This window comes from Rutilus rutilus, assembly GCF_951802725.1.
Source record: "Rutilus rutilus genome assembly, chromosome: 10".
Taxonomy (NCBI): domain Eukaryota; kingdom Metazoa; phylum Chordata; class Actinopteri; order Cypriniformes; family Leuciscidae; genus Rutilus; species Rutilus rutilus.
The window spans coordinates 7,462,919-7,482,204 of record NC_140215.1 but is presented as its reverse complement, the minus strand read 5'-3'; the positions used below and the strand labels follow the sequence as shown (position 1 = coordinate 7,482,204).

The 19,286-nt window shown below is 38.3% G+C and overlaps 1 protein-coding gene across 6 annotated transcripts in view; it reads right to left on the bottom strand.

Annotated features, from left to right (window-relative positions):
- Positions 1 to 19,286, bottom strand: part of znf385b (zinc finger protein 385B) — a 138,851-nt gene that overhangs the window by 64,067 nt on the left and 55,498 nt on the right. The window contains exon 1 of one of the 6 annotated variants that reach the window (XM_084420921.1): positions 4,877 to 5,001. The exons of 4 other annotated variants lie outside the window; for them this stretch is intronic. In XM_084420921.1, coding sequence (XP_084277047.1) covers positions 4,877 to 4,883 — 7 coding nt within the window. In that variant the 5' untranslated portion in view covers positions 4,884 to 5,001. Of the gene's footprint in view, positions 1 to 2,728; positions 2,874 to 4,876; positions 5,002 to 19,286 lie in introns of those variants that run through there. One more of the 6 variants, XM_084420920.1, reaches the window with a different exon arrangement.

Genomic DNA, 19,286 nt, shown 5'->3' with positions numbered 1-19,286 from the left:
ACTGGTCAAAAGGGAAGCACAACTGGATTGGAGAGTATGAATCATAATTAAGATGGTCTCAAGAAGGCAAGTATGGCAACCCAAAGAGCATTCCTTAAGCTCGGCTTCTAACGCTCAACTATCAGACTATTCCTCTGTCAGAAAGAGAAAACGGTGAGAGAAAAAGAGAGCAAGGGAGTGAGAGAGAGAGAGGGAGCGAGAGAAAGAAAGAGCGCTTTTAGCTTTTCCCTAAATCAACAAAACCTCATTTGCTCACAGGGGATGATGCTCAAATACAGTGCTTAAGTATTTTATCACATATACACCAATTTAAGAAACCTGATTATGCAAATGCCTCCTCAATGAAGACATTACGTTCTGAAATCAAATGATGCAGAATCTGCTTTGGAACATTATTTTGGGCATGTGTAATGTCGTGAATGTTTAAATATATCTGTGTGGGCATAAATACTACTAAAAATGGTAGTAGTGGGTGAGGAAGAACATTCCTGGAGGACAAACTAAACCAATTTTCGATTAGTATTCTGTATAAGTCAGAGCAAGTCATGTACTACACCTCCACACTGTGAACAGAACATGATGCACTTGTTGAAAGAGAGAAAAAGAAAGAACATAATCAATAATAGAAATAATAATAATAATAATAATAATAATAATCAGGGCTTGACATTAACACCTGCCAAATGCGAGTGTATTTCAGCAGTGATATGTAACGCAGTGACTAGCCACTTTGGCAGATTGAATTTTATATATAATACATACATTTCAAAGTTTTAGTCTTTTAAAAAGGCATCTGAAATAATAAACTGCAATGTAGTGTTGTCAAATATATCGATTTTTCGATAAATATCGATACTAAAATATATCTGAAACGCTTACTCATTATCCGCATAATAGATACACGATACCAGCTGCGGTTTCTCACTCTCTCATCTCTCCGACAGCGAGTTGACACACAAACCCGCCTCCCCACACTCACTTCTTTCATTTGCTCCGGATGAATATTGTTGGTGTCACAGGGCTTGAATTTCGGCGTGGGATTGTGCGTATTGCGCATAATTTGACTCATTCCCGCAGATTTTGTGCTTAAACAGTCAAATACATCCAAAATAATGTAAAAATTATGGTCTTGGCGAGTATTCACGTAAACACAGTCAATTATGTTTTAAATGAACATAAACAGTTGAGACAGAAAATGCATGTGTAACAGTATTACATATCTGTGTGTCAGGTCTTGAAGTGACAGCAGCCTATTATACCTGCTGCCAAATTATGAGATAATATTAAAAATATCTATATGGCAGTTTTCCCCCATTGTATCAATGTCAAAACTGTGGCCAGTGAAAATGCTGAGTGGCTAGTAACTTTTGAAAAACCATTAGCCTCACTGGCTGGTGGGCAAAAAAGTTAATGATAATAATAATAATAATAATAATAACAATAACAATAGATAAAATAAACAATTTATTAAATGTATTTTTTTTATGAAAGTAAATTCAAATAAAAATCATTTCTGTGCCACTATCGTCAAATATTTATGTTTTCTCTGAGCACTCCCACCTTCGTTATCCAACGGATAGTCTCGCCCCAATCTCAAACCATGCTATGTCGGGATCCTTAAACAGGACAATGTTTTGATATACCCACAGGGCCACAGTGTTTACTCTTTTCGGTCAAATCACCCCACTTATTATAGTCACTTACTTATAGGCTCACTTATAGAATAAACTGGGGCGGAAAAATATTTTTATATAAAAAAAAAATCTTGCACTGAACTCATTTCCTTAAATCACTCCATTAGTGCAAAGGAGCTGAAAGCTTAACGAAGCTGCTAAAGTTCTGGCAAAGGGCTGAGCCCCCCAGGTCTTCTCCACGGGGGGCTTCGGGAGACTGGCAGACGGCCGCGCAGCAACCATCAACAGCAATTTCAAACCTCCGTTCCCCACAGACACGCCTGATTATTCCAAGTCGCACTCCTCTGGAATCTGACACTGCATTAGTACTTCATCGAACGAGACGCTCCTGAGAGAGGCTTTCCATCTCACTCGTATCAATGAGCTTTTGAAGGAGCCCGACTGAACACGAACACCCACACGTAAGCAGCAATGTCACGCTACGAGGGCGATCGGCACACGCTCTAAGCGGGTAGGTGTGGGTTACGTGAGCAAATTCTGGATACAATATGTTCAGAGTGAAAATAATATAGGAAAAAGTCAAGTGCTTAATTCTAGTTTAGTAACAATTCAAGACTTTAAAATGAAAAAAAGAGAGATAATTAAATGCCTTTTGTCAAAGACAAAGCTATTAATAGAAACATCTGGTCATACTGTAAGCCATCAGGTACAGTATAATATCACATTTCTGATCTTTAACTGAGCTATCGATTGTCTTTAATGCTATAAGGATTCAGCCAGTCTGTTCAGTGAAGTTGGTGTCAGGCGCACTGTATTAGTATTGGAACAAACTTAACCCACATAAACAAAACAATGGTGCTGACAGGATCTCTTACATAAATCCAGAGCACAGTCGTATTTCAAAGCTCAGCTCCCCTGGCAAACACACAGAGCAAAGCGAAACAGAACAAATCACAAGCTGCTTTCAACTATATATCTGGAATCACGGCAGGTCCAGTCCGACACATTCTTTAAGATGTTCACCGCTGTATTGCATGGGAAAAGAAGCGTGCAGACAAATCGATGCCGCTACCCTGAGTGTAAACCGTACTCACCTAAGAGCATGGCTGAAGCACGCTGTGTTGTTTAGGGCTTTAGGTGCTGCTGGTGAGGGTTTCTGTGCCGGTCAAGCTCAGTGATGAAGCACTCGTGCAGGAGCAGTCCGTGCGGTACAGCGCTGACAGAGAGAGAATGCACTCTGAACGCGTGCTGCTCTCAGCTGAGATGAAGCGGAGAGAGAGAGAGAGAGAGAGAGAGAGAGAGAGAGAGAGAGAGAGAGAGAGAGAGAGTCTACCCAGAGACGGATTCGGCAGATGCGGCTCCCACAGTCCCTCTGAGTGTGGAGAATAAGGGAAAATCTGGGTCGCTGCGCTGTGGATGTGGCACGAGAATCTGTGTAAAATCAGCGAAGCAGCTGATCGGACGGGTTTTTGGATGATGTGCTTTGGAAATCGTGCACCTGGCTGTGATTCAGCTCGTAGGAATCTGGATCTCGTAAATCAGGGGCAATCCCAGGCTCACTTTGTGAACGCTGGAACACAGACTGTTCACTCAAATAATATAGAAAGATTCAGCGTTGGAGAGTGAGTCCTATAAAGGCTACAATTAAGATTTGAAAGAAATCCTTTACAGAAGTACACTAATAAGTCGAGAAATTTGTTTCTGTTGCATATTAATATGATTATCATAATATGAAGCTTTTTTTCAGTCTGAATTGAATGTGATGATATAAAAAGACTTAGGGGCTGTGTACACGACACAGTTTTTTAACTAAAAGATAACTTTTTTGGCGTTTTGGCCATTCATGTACATGAGAATGGCGTTTTCGGGGGCTTTTTTTTTTTTTAAACGATAACATTAAAGTCTCAGTGTAAACTACAAAAACATTTGTGAAAACTGTGACATCATGAGCATTCGTACTACATGTTCAGTCTGTAGGCGCATAGCGTTTCTTTACAAAGTCACCGCCAAATAATGGACTAGCAACATAATGCAGTGTTTTTAGTCGTTTTCGCAGATCCGTGTGAATGGGGATCGAAAAACGCGAAGGATAAACGTTTAAGTTTTTAGTACATTGTTGTCATGTAAACGTATACGTATACTGAGTGGTCCAATTAATTTGAGGGTGAAAACAAACACACAGTGCGACCAGTGCAGTTTGATTCATGATCAAATGACTGGTTGTAATAACTCCTTCAAGTTACTGGTTTAAATTGGTTTGACGAGTTCTTCAATGAATTAGTTACCGAATCAACATCTGACTTGAACTGAACTAAAAATGATTACAACTGACTAGTTGTTCCTATGACAATGCATAGTCAATTATTTGCAATTATTTATAAAGCTACAAGATTCTAAGATATACTGTGGCAGAACACCTGTCCTCGGTGTCCAAAAGAAAACCAGCAACCTTGACAAAGTAAAATAGACACAGTAAATAAAACCAAACAACAGAAACCTTTGAACCTTTGCACATCATCCACCAAGATAAGCGACAGTGCCAACAATGAAAACAAAACCAAATTGTGACTGAGCTGCAGCGATGTGCCGCATATGCAGAGAAATCATAATGTGATTCTGTCATAGCAGACCCTGCGTGTGCAAAAATGCCAGGAGCGTTAACAAAGCCAGATCCACTCTCTGAGAAAACAACTGACCACAGAGTGACTTCATAAAGGAAACTCTCTGATGGTGTATATATAAAGACACAGGTGGAGAGGAGGTGCAAATCTAGGGGTGAAACATCTGTGCATGGGCTTTTTTTCTTTAGGTCTCAAAGCCCTTCATCTGGTGTTGGGTTTCCCATGGAACATTTTGAAAGAAATTACACAGAATGCTCTAGGATCAAGTTACTCTTCTGGCTAGCGATGAGTGCAAGACCCCACATCCAAGAATACAACGGTTCACGACATGTAAATCCGACGGCTTACAAAGGAGAGATATACAATGTGCCCAATGCGTCATGGGTGCAGTTGAGGAAGGGCAGAGAACAAAATGGCAAAATGTAATTACATTCAACCACTCCTACTTTCACACAACCTCCTTTTTGAAGTGCCCATGTAATGCCTAGATCTGGTTTCCAACCTACACGTTCGACCTGAATGGAACTCGTAATCACAGCCCATTCGGACATACCATAAGTATTATTTTAGTTTCTTAGATTAGGTTGCAGAGTCCATAAAAGCTACAATGAGATGACAAACCTGTCATAGCAGAGGCAATTTCAGTCTCATTTTCTGTGGAAATCCGCTTCGGAGAACAAGAGTTTGCACAACAACGCTTCGCGCTTCTCTCAGCGCCGCAGTCCCGATCATCTCGACAAATATTCCAGTCCAGTCGGTGCCCGCGGAGCCTAGGAGGTTATAAAGGGTTATCACACCCTCCCCACCAGGAGGTGCTGATGTGATTTACCGGGACAGGGACAGCGGCATCTGTTTGCAACATTTCAGCAACTGAAAGTTTGTCTCCTTCTCTGGTTACAGTGTTGGATAGAGAGGCCTTACAAGCGCTGATCACTTAGCAGACTGCCTCCATTACGTGCCGAATACTACTCTAACCTTTCTCTGTTTACAACAACATGCAAAGCTAAGGGGGAACTATAAATATATGAAGCATATCAAGGATTCTTTCCATTGACAAAACAATGCAGTCTTGAATTTGGAGCACTGTACAGTGTTAAAGATGAAGTGCTCCAATTCTGCCCCAAAATTTTTATTACTTAAAGGGATAGTTCACCCAAAAATGAAAGTGCGCAGTGCGGTCATCATTTTTCTGCCTCATGCCATTCCAAACCCATAAGACTTACATTTTTGAAAACAAATCTTCAATTTTTGTGTCACTCCACTGAAAATCCAAGTAACCAAAACTTCGGAGATCCAAAAATGTCACAGGCGTCGTAAATTGAATCCATATGAATTGAGCGATCATATAATCCAAGTTTTGTTAAGAGATACAATCGCTTTATATGAAGGACAGATTTAATTTAGATCTAAACAATGACCGCCACACGTACTTAAAGCACATGACATATGGTAAACATGGAAACTCAGACATGCTCAAGCACAAGCTTTAATGTTTACCATATGTGATGCGCTCTAGTTATGCATGTTTGTGTCAATAAAAAGCCTACATTAAATCTGTTCATCATATAAAGTGATTGAATCTCTTCTCAAACTTGGATTAAACGGTGGGACAGGAACTTCTCAGGTTTCATTAAAACTTGCATCTTAATCTGTGTTTCGAATTTGTGTTAACCAAAGTCGTATGGGTTTGGAATGACATGAGGGTGAGCAAAACATGACAGATTGGTCACAGTTGGTTTAAAAAAATTTTTTTTTAAATGACACACTTCACTGTTAAAGGTGCAGTAATTGATTTCTGAGAAACGCTGTTGAAAGTGGATCAGACCAAGCACCAAAACACACTTGTAGCCAATCAGCAGTAGGGGCATATACACTCATGATGAGGGAGAAGAGAGAATGAGCATGAAAAAAAATTACCCAAGAAATATGTGAAAAATGTCAAAGTTGTTTTGGACCCAATTAACTTTCAACAGCCCATGCGGCAAAGTATAGGATAGTGAACACAGAGGGTGCCATTTGGGACATTTCGTAAACTGCTCCATTTCACCTTGGTGCTGTCAAAGACATTAATTTGAGAACTGATGCCCTAAGCGGTTGTTTGGCCTGCTGTCATTGTCTAAGATAATATAGCATGTGTGAACAGTCAGGAATTACAGTAAATAATGGCGTCCTCTATAAAGACTCAAAGAGTTGTAAATAATCTTTTTTTCTGGCAAGCGCGAAAGGTAAAGGCACGGAGCAGTTTGTCTTCTAACAGGGAGTCAAGTGTTTCAGATGGATATAATCTGTTTTATAATATCCAGATATCAGCTGCCATTTCTCAGGAGACGAATCAGTATGCTTTCAAAAAAAGATCATATATATAAGGAATGAGATGGAAAAATGCTAGCCAGGCAAAATAATATGAGTCTCTCAGAAGTATCTGGGAATTTTTACACTCATGCATAAGAGACTCTTTATTTTTAACGTGAGGAAAAGAAACAGCAGCCATAAAGCAAAATAGTTACATTTAGTTTTAGTCAAAAAAACAACAAAAAAAACAACCTTTTCACTCAGAAATTGCTAGCTAATTTCACAAATAATTACAAAGAAACGACAAGTAACACATTGAATTAAACGTGAAATTTTGAAGTAGAACGACTGAAATAGTATATGTACTATACACACACACACACACACACACACACACACACACACACACACACACACACACACAATAGGCTATACTGCTCAGTTAACTTACACAGCACTCATGGTATAATGCAAGTTTACCCACAATGCTTCAGAGCATACTTAATAAAACATCATACACAGCTGTAAGAGCCATACAGTGTGTCTGCATTTCATTAAGATATCATTAAGCAGACGGGAGGATGGGTCACCAGACCTTTATAGGTGGTGAAAAACACAAACAAATAGAGCCTGTGGCAACGTTTCGCTAATGAGTTAGACGAGGACATGTAGAGATCCCCAGTTTGTTACTATTGTAAAGGCAGAGCACAGATAAGGGGTGGAATTGAGTCAGCCACACGAACATTATGGTAAGATTAGGTTCAGAGTGCACTGAGCCTTGAGACAATGGCACACTGCGCAAGTTAATAGACTAAAAGGGGGTTTGTGTGCATGATGCCAGACAATCACACAAGGACAAACCCGTGATGATGAATGCATGTAGCTTTTTATGATTTTTTTTTGAGCTGACATGAAAAGGAAAGGTCCACTTCACCCAAAAATTACAATTCTGTAAATTATTTATAGTACAAAGCAATGGATTGTATGGAATACAGTTAGTTTATTTTTTGCTTTTTTATTCCACTGAAAAAGAATTGGCAAAAAAGTTAGGAAACTGTGCTGCGATTCACAATCAAATCATGAAAAATGTATCCAAGAAAAAAATGATCTATGAAATATGCCATCCTTATTGATTTTATGGCTTACACAAACAACTGTCTAATTTGTTTCCATTTGTTTTTTATTTCCCCTAAATCAATTTAGAGAAGAAACACTAGAGAAAAAGAGGAACATCTGAGCAATATCATCTTTCTGGAAGTGCAGTGATTACGTTTCTGCAGTGAAAACTCCTCTCTCCAGAGAGCATAATTCTTCAATGCATGTTTTTAATAATATAATCATAATAATAAATGCTAAAAATATTATTATTAATAATTCTAATTTATTATTGTTTAACAGAGGAGAAGAAAGTAATGAATACATAAATATAATATTACTATTATTATTAGAAATGTAAAAAAAATAACATTAACAAAATTACGCACATTAAGACAAAGCACGTTAAAATAGTAAGCAGATTCAATTATGATTTCATGTCGATTTTATGGATGGTTGTGATCGAGTATGAGGTGGTTCTCATTAAAAGCTGTAGGTAAAACTCGTGCATGCCATCCTGTGAGTCAGCGAACTAGCAAAATCAGAGGCGATCTGGTGTCTGACATGTCACGTTTCTGGAACACACATGGAAAACCCTTTAGGCCTTCCAATTTCACACTGTTCAGAATTAAACAATATTTTATCGTTTTCTCACCAGGCATTAGATCAGGATGACAACCATTACAAAGATTCCACTTGAGAAAGTTCACTTTTTCCCCAATTTGTAGATTTATTCCCTGCTGTCTTCACGCTCTTGGACACATTGCACGCTGCGAATCTCTGCAGCGGGACACAAATACTTCACTCAACACGGCTGGCCGCCTCTACCAGACCGTAAATCAAATAAGCTCACGAGACAATATAAAACCTGCTTAAGAGAGTCCAAATGAAAGATATTAGACACATCGCACTAATGAACTCCGGTGTGAATTGTGTACCTTGACGGCAAAGCCCAATCCCAGGATCACTCGATGCTGTCGTTGGCTCTAACAGGATTCTTCTGCACATTAGTCATCAAAACACGTTGGAATGTGAACCGCCTGTTCTGTCTCAAACCCGGTCCTCTTTCATTTTATTTCAGCCCTCCCCTCGGGCCTGTCTCTCACTCTATCTATCTTTATCTGTTCTCTTGACCCCTCCACAATCCTTCACCTCCCTTTGTTTCTCCTTAAATATCTTTATGTTAGGACTTCCGAGGAGGACCTCATCAAAGGTCCCGGGCCAATCTCGCTGTGAGAGCTCTTTCTCATGCCGGTAGAGTGCTGATTGAATTACCGCTCGAGTTCTGGTTGTTTGTCATCGCCATCTGAGCTGCAGCCCCATGGTGACTGGAATGATCACTCGTGTGAGGTGTGGCACAACTGCTTAATCCTGCTGTGACTTCTTCAGGCTGGGGCCGGGGCCAAATACAATCCCAATCGTGCCCTTCAGGCTGTGGAAACATGGGGCATGAGAATAGAAAAGGCATTCAAGGAGGAATTGACAATTTGCAGAATTGCCATGGCTGCGTGATACTGTAAAATCTCTCTTCTAGTCTATTGATGAATATAATTATTCATTTTTTTGTGAAAGATTTGGGTGTTCTCTGACATTTAAAGTGGTCATATCATGCATTTTTAATCATTAATTAAAAATGCATGATATGAAATACACTTACAATAATCTCGCGTGCAGATCTCAACAATGTCTCACCGATTGCCAAGATCAGAAGTCTAAAAGCAAAAGTCGAATCAAGTTAAATAGCAAGTGATCAATAGTCACAAAAACATGTTAAAGACATAAGTAAATATATAAATGTTAGCCTTATTATTATGGTTTTAAGTCTTGATAAATTGGTCTGTCTCTTTTCAATTAAAATGACTAACTAACTAAATAAATATTAGTCTTGTTAAACAGGCTTTTTTTTTTTTTGGTTTGTTTTTTTGCTTCTGTGTCTTTCAGACTTTTGTAAACACTCTATTCACATGTGAATTGAGAAACGCTCTGCTGCATTCAATCACAAAAGAGCAGATTGGTCCCAACAGCCCCATCCTTCAATATTAGCCTCTTTTCATAGCCTGAAAGATCTAAGACATGAAATTATCAGTTGCTTAGCTTCTCACATCAAAAAATATGAAAATCGGCAGGTGCTTAATACAGTCAGGAATATCACAAGGTTTGACAACTTTCCTATATGTGTTATATTATTACATACAATATATTATTACATACAACATTTATCACTGTGGAGAAAGTTTTGAGGTCTGAAAGTGTCAGTGTTTTCGTAGTACAAAGAACTCTTATCTCAAAAGATCAAGGAAAATTTGATCCCTCATGATATGACCACTTATAGATTCTCTATAATCTGAGCTCCAAAAATAATTATTTGTGGCTTTTTGAAAATAGTGACTTGCTGCATTTCAAGTATATTTGTATTTATACAGAATACCGCCTGTCAAAATCTAAATGAGGTTAAGGAGAAGTCTCAGAGTTCAATACAAGTTAAGCTTTATTGACAGCATCTGTGGCATACACTACAATTCAACAGTTTATGGTCAGCAAGATTTTTTAAGTAGTCTTTTATGTTAATATGTTAGTGTACAAGAACTGCATCTTCAAAGCAAGTCTTGGGGGCAAGGTTTTCAAGAAAGTTTAAATGCAGTGCAACATTTGAGCTGGTTTAAATCATCCTTTAACGGTGAAACTACTATTCTAGGAGGATGAACATCTGTGTTACAGTTGTTCTTTTCTGGCATCATTGTGCCATTGTGAAAGTTACTGGGTTAAACCGCTCACCGCTTTAGGTTATGAAGTGATTTTAAAACATTTTAATCACATTTGTTTTATGTGTAATGTCCACAGCGCTCAATTTTAAGTTAATTACTGCAAACACATTTTTGTTTGTTTTTGCAAACTAAGGAATGAGTTGAAATTATTTGTCGTGGTAAATATAGCTTAACTTGTATTGGACCCGGAACGTTCCTTCAGTAGTTGAAAACGGAATATTACAGCGCTAATAGTGTACACATTTGAAGCTTTTGAAGTAAGAACATCAAATACTTTTAAACGCCTCGCTACATCACCGCTGCTGTGCACCAGAGGCCTGCTGGGAAATTCCCTGAAGAACAGTGGTGTGTCAACAGGCCCCTATTGACACCACAAAAATACCTCAAGAGTGAATGGTGCTCAACTCACCGCAATTTACCCATCTGACTGCATTTGATTACGCTTGTATAGTTAACTTATTCAATAATTGCCTCTCAAAACTGTCAGTCTACCCAGCTGCTACCTAGAGGTTTCTCAGGGAGAATTCCGTCTGGTGTTGGAAGGGCGACACCATCTCAGCATCAGAGGAAGCTCATCAAAAATAGATGACATGGTCTTCAGATCAAGTCTTTTCCAAATAAAGGCTCAAGTACGCCTTGAAGAGTCTAGCACAGTCATTCCCTTAGAGCAGAGTACGTCTTATTCTGCATTGCCCGTTTCAAAAATTAGGTTGCAACTCTCAGGGGAATTTGCATATACTTATCTTCGCTCACAGCATTGAGAAACGGGTAATGAGCGGCGTATGTGGCCAGTCATAGTCTAGAGGAGCATACGAGGCCGGCCAATCAAAGTCAAGGATTTACCTTCTGCTTGTGAAGAACTGGGTGTACTTCATTGCACAATGGACAAGCCAAGCTGTCACTTTCCATCTGGACATTCCTTCTGCTGAAGCTTCAAGCAAGATGTCCTTCATGCTAATCCTCTACCCCTTCAAAATCCCCTCCTCGAGGCAACCACCCCATTCCACCCCTTATGCCATACCCCTGCTGGAACTCTGTAATTGGCAACCACTGGCAGGTTCATAAAAGTTCTTACGGTCATGTTTACAGGTTTTTATAGAGGTTTCCTGATTTGTGTCCTCTTCGCTCCTAAGATCCAACAGCTAAATCACATCCTTAAAGGGACACTTAGTGAAATATTGTCAGCGTTGCGTCAGAATGAATTAGTTTGGCAATGTGGACGAGTCGGACCCTTTAGAAGTTAAAAGTACAATGACTGGGCCTACCTACAAAGGACTTCCACTGACCTCTTATAAAACTACATGCAATTCCCAGTTTTAAGGACCGCAGAGCAATAAAGGCTAAATTGCAACCTGTAATGAACAGGGAGCCCATTAAAAGAGCTAATAAAAGGAGCTTCCAAGATCAATTTACAATAATGACGACAATATAATTTCCCAAAACATTTTCCAATTCAATCATGGCTTCTGTGAAGTGTGAATCAATGGTCAAAATAGTACAGTGCTCAACAACAAGATTTTTTTTTTTACATTTTTAAAACATCTTCAGAAAGTAGCCTAATACAAATATAAATACGTACGCACTTCTGAAATATGAATGTATATAATTAAGAAATTGTTTTTATTTTAATTATAGTTATTACTATATTGTTTATATGCAAAGTGTGTTTGAATTACCGCTCGGGTACTGGTTGACCGATGTGTTTATAAAAGGAACAACTTTTCCACAATCATTAAAATCTACAATGCACAATATTTCAAAAATCAAATTTGTACTATTTTTATCAGTAAATACATACCACAAAACGTGGGGAGCTATTCATCTTGCATATTCAAAAGTTAAAAGCACAAGTATTTTCAAGCATTTAACAAATATCTGACACTAATGTACTAGGAACATACAATCTGACCAGAAAGAGCATCTTTATTGTTAAACCCCATAGTCTTCATCTAAAAAAAAAGAAAAAAGTGTACCATCTCTAACCTGCCACAGTTGGAAAACTCATGTCTCAGTGGGATATGTGCATAGACACAATCCTAAACATTAAAGAGATGTCAAATCAAAATGACACAAAAGCAGACAAACTGTGAGGCAGTTCAGAGGCAATTGCCTTTGATGCCCTGCGCTGAGAAAGAAAATATGTGCACAGACAAACTCTGACTTGCTACGTGGCTCTGAGAGAGGACTTGCATATGGAGCGTATCTGTTATTTAAAGAGCAATAGAAATGACAGTCTGGGGGCTGCATGATGTGGTGCTAAGAGAGGAAATATGCAGTATGCACATTTTAACAGCAGTAACAGACTCTCATTAAAAGAACACTTCAGCCAAAAATGAACATTTTGTCATCATTTACTCCAAATCTCTATGACTTTCTTCAGTGGAGCACAAAAGGGACATGTTTTGTACATGCTTATATTCAAAAAGTTCAATAAATGGAGTTTATATCAAGTGCTGAGGAAGATCCAGAGCTGAAATTTAGATATGGCAATGAGCGTTTCATTTCATAAAAGACTGGGCAGTCTGACCAATCAGAGCACAGTAGGCTCTCGGAAAGGAGGGGTTTATAGAGAATGGATCCTTTATCGAACCGTTTCAGACACTGTGAGAAAAGAGGTGTTGCTGCAATGTATATTATGAGAAAATTCTGGATGCAAGTAAACTTATTGTAGGAGACCTCCAAAATAAAACAAGAAGCCTTTAAAATAGCATAACTTTGACACTTTGAAGTATCATAAAAGTCTATGACTTCTGAAATGATGCCAATAGTTTCATTTTTGGCTAAGCTATCCCTTAAAGACCCAACTCTATTGTGTCTATTAAACCGCAGATCATGGGAAAGATGTTAATGCTACACCACAGAAGTATAACCATATACTAAGTGATTTTATATTTATGCTGCAAAGCTACAAAGGAAATCAATCGCAGTGGACGGACACATTCCCCGGAGAGTCAGACGTTTCATTAGACTAATGGTACAATAATTACTTCCCACTTGAATCCAGCAAGTTGCAGAGGAAAGCTTGGAGACCAAACAGCAATGGATGGAAAACAGGTGCCGATTTGGTGGGCTTTTGTCTTCTTTTTCTATTACCATCTCCCAATTCTTCAGCTAACCTAATCCATGTGTAACACTTATTGGAAGGATGAAAATGAGTTTTGACGTGAGGCTTGGAAATTTGATCCAGAGCCAAAAGGTACAATTCTCTGAACTCCAGAGTCCAGCTGCAGGTTTTCACCATGACATCATCTCCGAATAACATCGTTTTAGGAAAATTGATTCCAGATAACCCTTGGAGTGAGTTTCCAAGGGAAACCACAACTATTGGCTTTCTCTTGTGGACTTTGATTGGAATTTACATCCAAGAATTTATTATACACCTCTCCAGCATTCCAGAGAGTCAACCACTTATTCTCAGAAACATTCAGCATTTCAAGAGCATTTAAAACTGGATTAAGGGTCAGGCACCTATTTTTGAGGGGTTTACCAGTGGCAAACCTACCTCACTTGGTTCCATAGACTAGACTTTAGCAACAACTTTTTAATATCCTTGCAGTTTACTACTTAAATGTGCTCTAGGAACTTTGGCCTCCCTGTTGCCATCTGTAATTGAAATGTGTTATGTCGGTCCAAACCTTTTTGACTTTCTTTCTTCCCTGGAACACAAAGATGAAATTTTAAAAAAATAACAAGGAAAGTCAATTGTTTGGACCCCATTGTGAACCATCCCTTTAAGAATAAGCATAGTCTAGTCATGCCTGCTAAGTTTGGATGGACATAACCCTTCTGTTAGGTTGATGAGGTTTTATATGCAATCCCCCCCAAAAAAAACCCCCCAAAAAAACCTAGTCATGCATCTACATTTGCAATCATGCAGAAAGCTCATGCAAAATGGTATTACTCTGGAAGAACTCAAGCTCTGGTTCAGTGAACTGCAACTTCCGGCTACATTCAAATTCACCGCAGGGAATCTGAAGTCGACACAGTCTGACAGCCAGAGCTTCTAATCTAGATGCTCAGATGGCGCTTAACTCATTTTGGATGGCCACTCCTGGTAAGCAGTAACACAGAGAAGCTGAATATGCAAGTCTCAATAGATACTGATATAGTAATTTTGCAAGTTATATGCACATTATCCTCTCTTCCTGCCTCCAGTCTTCATGTAGGCTATTCAGCATTACAACAGAGGCGCTTAAAATGTTCATTTTATGAAAATGATAGAACAGTACAGCTGCAGTGCTCATAATGCCAATGTATAAAAAAAGTATTAGATCTGCATATACTGTACATGATTAAAGGCAGGGTGGGTGATTTGCTCCAGATTTTGTTATGCTAGTTGAAAGTCTCTTCACATTCCGATAGCAATCACTAAGTTAAGTGGTCTTAATGTGTATTTATATCGTCTGTTGAAGGTGTAGGACCATAAAATGTTCGTCCAATCATACACTTCGTTCCAAGGGCTACGATAGCATGTCCTACCTGCCTGTCCACGTATGTTTTTACATACCCTCACATCACACATCATCAGCAAGTTACACAGATGTCAGCGTGAGCACCGCAACTGCAACCGCAACCACCTTTTACAGTTCCTCCTGAACCAAAACAACATGTTGACGCTCTGTTCATGCCATAACTACTGTAATTTGAAAGAGATGGAAACCCGTGAGGTTATACTCGGAGCGGTTCGTGACTCGAATTTATGCGTTTCAATGGCAACACTATCAATGCCGAAATGAATCTGCAGCCGTCAGGTGGTACAGGTCAGTGCTCTTTTAAGTTGTTTATGTTCATAATTATTTTAATGTTATTGCTTTGAGACATGAGGTAGTTTAACACCGCCTCTCGTGACGCTTTTCTTTGCTCCCTGCTGTACGCGTTCATGCGTTTTGAAGGAGGCATGGCTTTGGAGACACTCTGAAGGGAGGGTGGGATCTCATGCTTTCATCTTGCTATTGCTAGCCTCTCCGAAAATTACATACCCTACCTTTGAGTCAGAAATGTCTGATTTATTTATTTATTTTACAGAATAAAGTTTATTTCATAAATAACATGTTACTTAGAGACTGATATGTTTGGCTTGTCAAAAATGTTTACATTCAGCTGTCACATATTCGTTGACTTTTAAAAGTCAAGTTAATTTTTTTGACTGGTTTTGATGCACAACGTTTTTTTATTGTCTCGTATAACCTTTTCTTTTATTCAAACCCATGCAAATGCAGATACTGTTGTAAATAATAGTGAAATTCCTTCTGATTGGCTGATGATCTTCTGATTGACTAAATCCATAAAAGGTGACAGTAAGTGTTATGAATAGACTCAATCTATTGTATTTGTCAGCTGAGCTGCCTATTATTCAAAGCAGCTGGTCAGGCAGCAAAATCCTTTATTATTAATTAACCAAACAACAACAAAAAAGACATTATCAGCTGTTCACATCTATTTCTGAAATTAAGCCTTTTAAATTGAATGCATCTAATTTAAGAACATGAATATCCTTTCTTTGCATCTGAGTTTTATCGCTTTCTCTTGAGGATGAAAGTGAAGGAAACTCATTAACAAAAGAGGTTAATTTCTCACAGTGATTTCAACAGGAACAGTCACTGGCTGCAGCACCAATCAAATATTCATCTTAAACTTTTGTTGGAGGATTATGACTGAAGTTGACTTTTATAAGATTAACTAGTCCAGTAGTGCAAACTGTGAAACTTGGAATTTACTTCAGATTTTAGTTCCAGGTTTTGGAGTCTAAACAAAGGTCTTAAGCATATAATAGGATTGCAGGGGTAAGCAGTGCGTCACCAAAGCACACTTGAACAATGCTTTAGAGGGGAAAATGAATTACATGAGCCAAGACTTGCATAACAGCACACTAAATGAGAGAGAATGAGCTCTTCTAGATCATAACACACATTTTGACTCCTGAAAGGGATGCAGACAATCACTGAGAGCTTAATTATCTCAGCAAACCAACACAACTACTGAAAATCCCCACAAATCAGAGAAATCTGCTGGAAATGTTTAGAAAAAAAATCGAATTTAAACTAATTCTAATGAAAAACATCATGTCTTTCTAGTTTACTGGTAGCTACTAATTTTTTATCACTATTACTGGCCACATTTTCCAATAAGGCTATTCATTACAGCGATTCTACAACAGTTAAGTCATGTCATGGTAGCTTCTTCACAAAGGAGACAAACTGAAAACCATGTTAACACAAGCTTTGAAATTACATGAATCAAAAGCGATTCTCTAATCCAAGGGCATCACAGGCTCTTTCAGGCATCTTGTAGAGTAAAAACTGACAGTAATGGCTCGCATATGGCGGAGGTCTCTTTTGACCAAGAACAAACCACACAAAAGCTTGGCAAAGTGCATGTGAATGAGCCACCAGCTGTTTCTCACCATAATTCCACTATCAGGCATCAAGAGAAGACATTTGTGGTGAGGATGAAGCCATTATGCCTAATAAAACACAGAGAGGATGTTCATCACACGCAGGTCTCAACCTCCATGCTGTGGTGAAAAGATTCATGTCAGATTTAACAGTTTATTAAGTCTTCTTCAAAAAGCACAAGACCAACATTGCAGTGTCACTGTGACATAGGCTGCCTTCACGTGCCATCGGAATTAACTCGTAAATATGGATAAACTATAAAATTATTTAAAAAATTGGATGTGAAGGAACTCTCATGTCTCATGATAATTTTGATACCAGAGTTCCCGAGTTAGTCGTGCCATAAACTTTAAACATGGCGGAGGGGCGAACGATCGCTTCTGTGACTGGTATTAGTTTTTCCCAGGAGCTACATCGCCTTGTCTCGTCAATGGCTGTCAATGAATGGGGCGCTAAATATAATTTTGGCTTTAATAAGATTTGCCAGTAACCCTTTACAATAAGGTTTTATTAGTTAACATTAGACAACTACATTAGTTAACATGAATTAATAATGAACTCCACTTCTGCAGCATTTATTAATCTTTGTTAGTGTTAATTTCAACATTTACTAATACATTATTAAAATTAGTAAATGCACTGTGAACTAACATGAACAAACAAAGAACAGCTGCATTCTTATTAACTAACGTTAACAAAGACGAACAAATACAGTAACAAATGCATTGCTCATGGTTGGTTCATGTTAGTTAATACATTAATGTTAAAAAATGAAACATTATTATAAAGTGTTTCATCGATTCTCTTAATAAATAGGCAAGAATAAACCTGGTGTCCTCCATGGTTCTTGTTCTTTCTGACAACAAACCTTTAATGCGACAAGCTCATAATCACAACTTCAGAAATGGGAAATAGGAAATTTCCGATAGCATGTTAAGGTAGCAATAATACACAGCTCATTGAACTCTGGGTAAATCCTCACATTTGACCATTTATGTCAATCCTAAAGTCACCATGAAACCAAAAATTTACTATTCTTATTTTTTATGGAATATTGCAGTATTTATTATAAATGATTAATTAATGCACATCATTATTATTATTTTTTTTTTTTTATTCATGTGCCCTCTTAATATTTAATCAAAATAACTCCCTCTTGGAGGATCATCTCTTCTCTTCTGATGACGTGTGTCTGTCATGAGATCACAGCATCAGCAAACCAGAACAATCCAATGATCCAATCAATTCCCGATGGACAAAATCAAGTCCCGTCCTACATTTACATTTTTTCTTGTTCGAGAAGCTATTTAACTCAGATATAGGGAAGAAAATACTATTGCAGCTTACATTTCATGCCGACTTTAAACGTCTTTCTCAGTCAAACCTAAATACAGACACTGGTTCTGGTTCTGCAATCTGACTCACATACAGAAAATCAAACTGGTTTCTGACACCTTATATAATAAACTCTTTTTAACCACTAATGTCTTTTACCATATTGCTGTTGCCGCCATTTAAGCAATATGTCAATAAGGCTATTTGTTACAGTGATTTGACCACAATAAGTGGATTTTAGGTGTATTTGTGGTAAAAAAAAAAAAAAAAAAATTCACTATAATTTATGGGCTCAAGCTTATTGCTTTATACACGACACAGACATGTTTGTAAATTCTTAATAATCAAGAGACCGTTATATTTGTTCACATTTACAATGAATGGTGGAAATCTCGATCGGTACTCAATCGGTAATGTGCATGTGTGCAAATGTCCAAATCAATTAACATCAGCTGTGATCTGAGACGACTGAGACTGCGTGCAGAGCGGCTTAGAGTAATGCATCAGTAACACTGGTGCAGCATCTGTGTTTGCCGACTATCAATGCTGAAATCTTAATTGCTGCAGCACTACTGCAGCAATGATGAAGTAACAACATTAGAGATAGTTTTCTCCAGAGACTCTGCAGATGAAAAGACAGAGATACGAGCTGACAGGGGCCTCGTAGGACCGTGTGGCAAACAGATCACAGCGAAAATAGAAAAGCCCTGTAGAAATTCGACATGCTGGGGAAATCATATCTCGCCATTATTTTTTAAGTGAAATGAAGTGATTTCAATTGATGAGGCTAATCCAATTTAATGAAACTGAAAAGGTGGATAAAGGCTGCTTTAAGAAATAAATGGAAGTAGAAAGTTGAAGTGAATCATCAAAGAACCATTCTTACGTGAGCCACTATTGGATTAGGGCGATAGATGAACTACTGCATATTTACTTTTTTCGGCAGCATTAATGGCTATATTGACTCACATTTTATCTCATGGCCAGGGCGCTTTTTTATGATATTTCTTCTTACAACTGCTGATAAGATGAAAAGAAGCAATTATAGTGGAAATAAATCGTATGAATGAGTCTACGGAAAGGTCATGGGAAAAAACTGCCCAGCTTGGAGCTAAAACATTTGAATTTGCTTCACATGAAGCAGCTGAA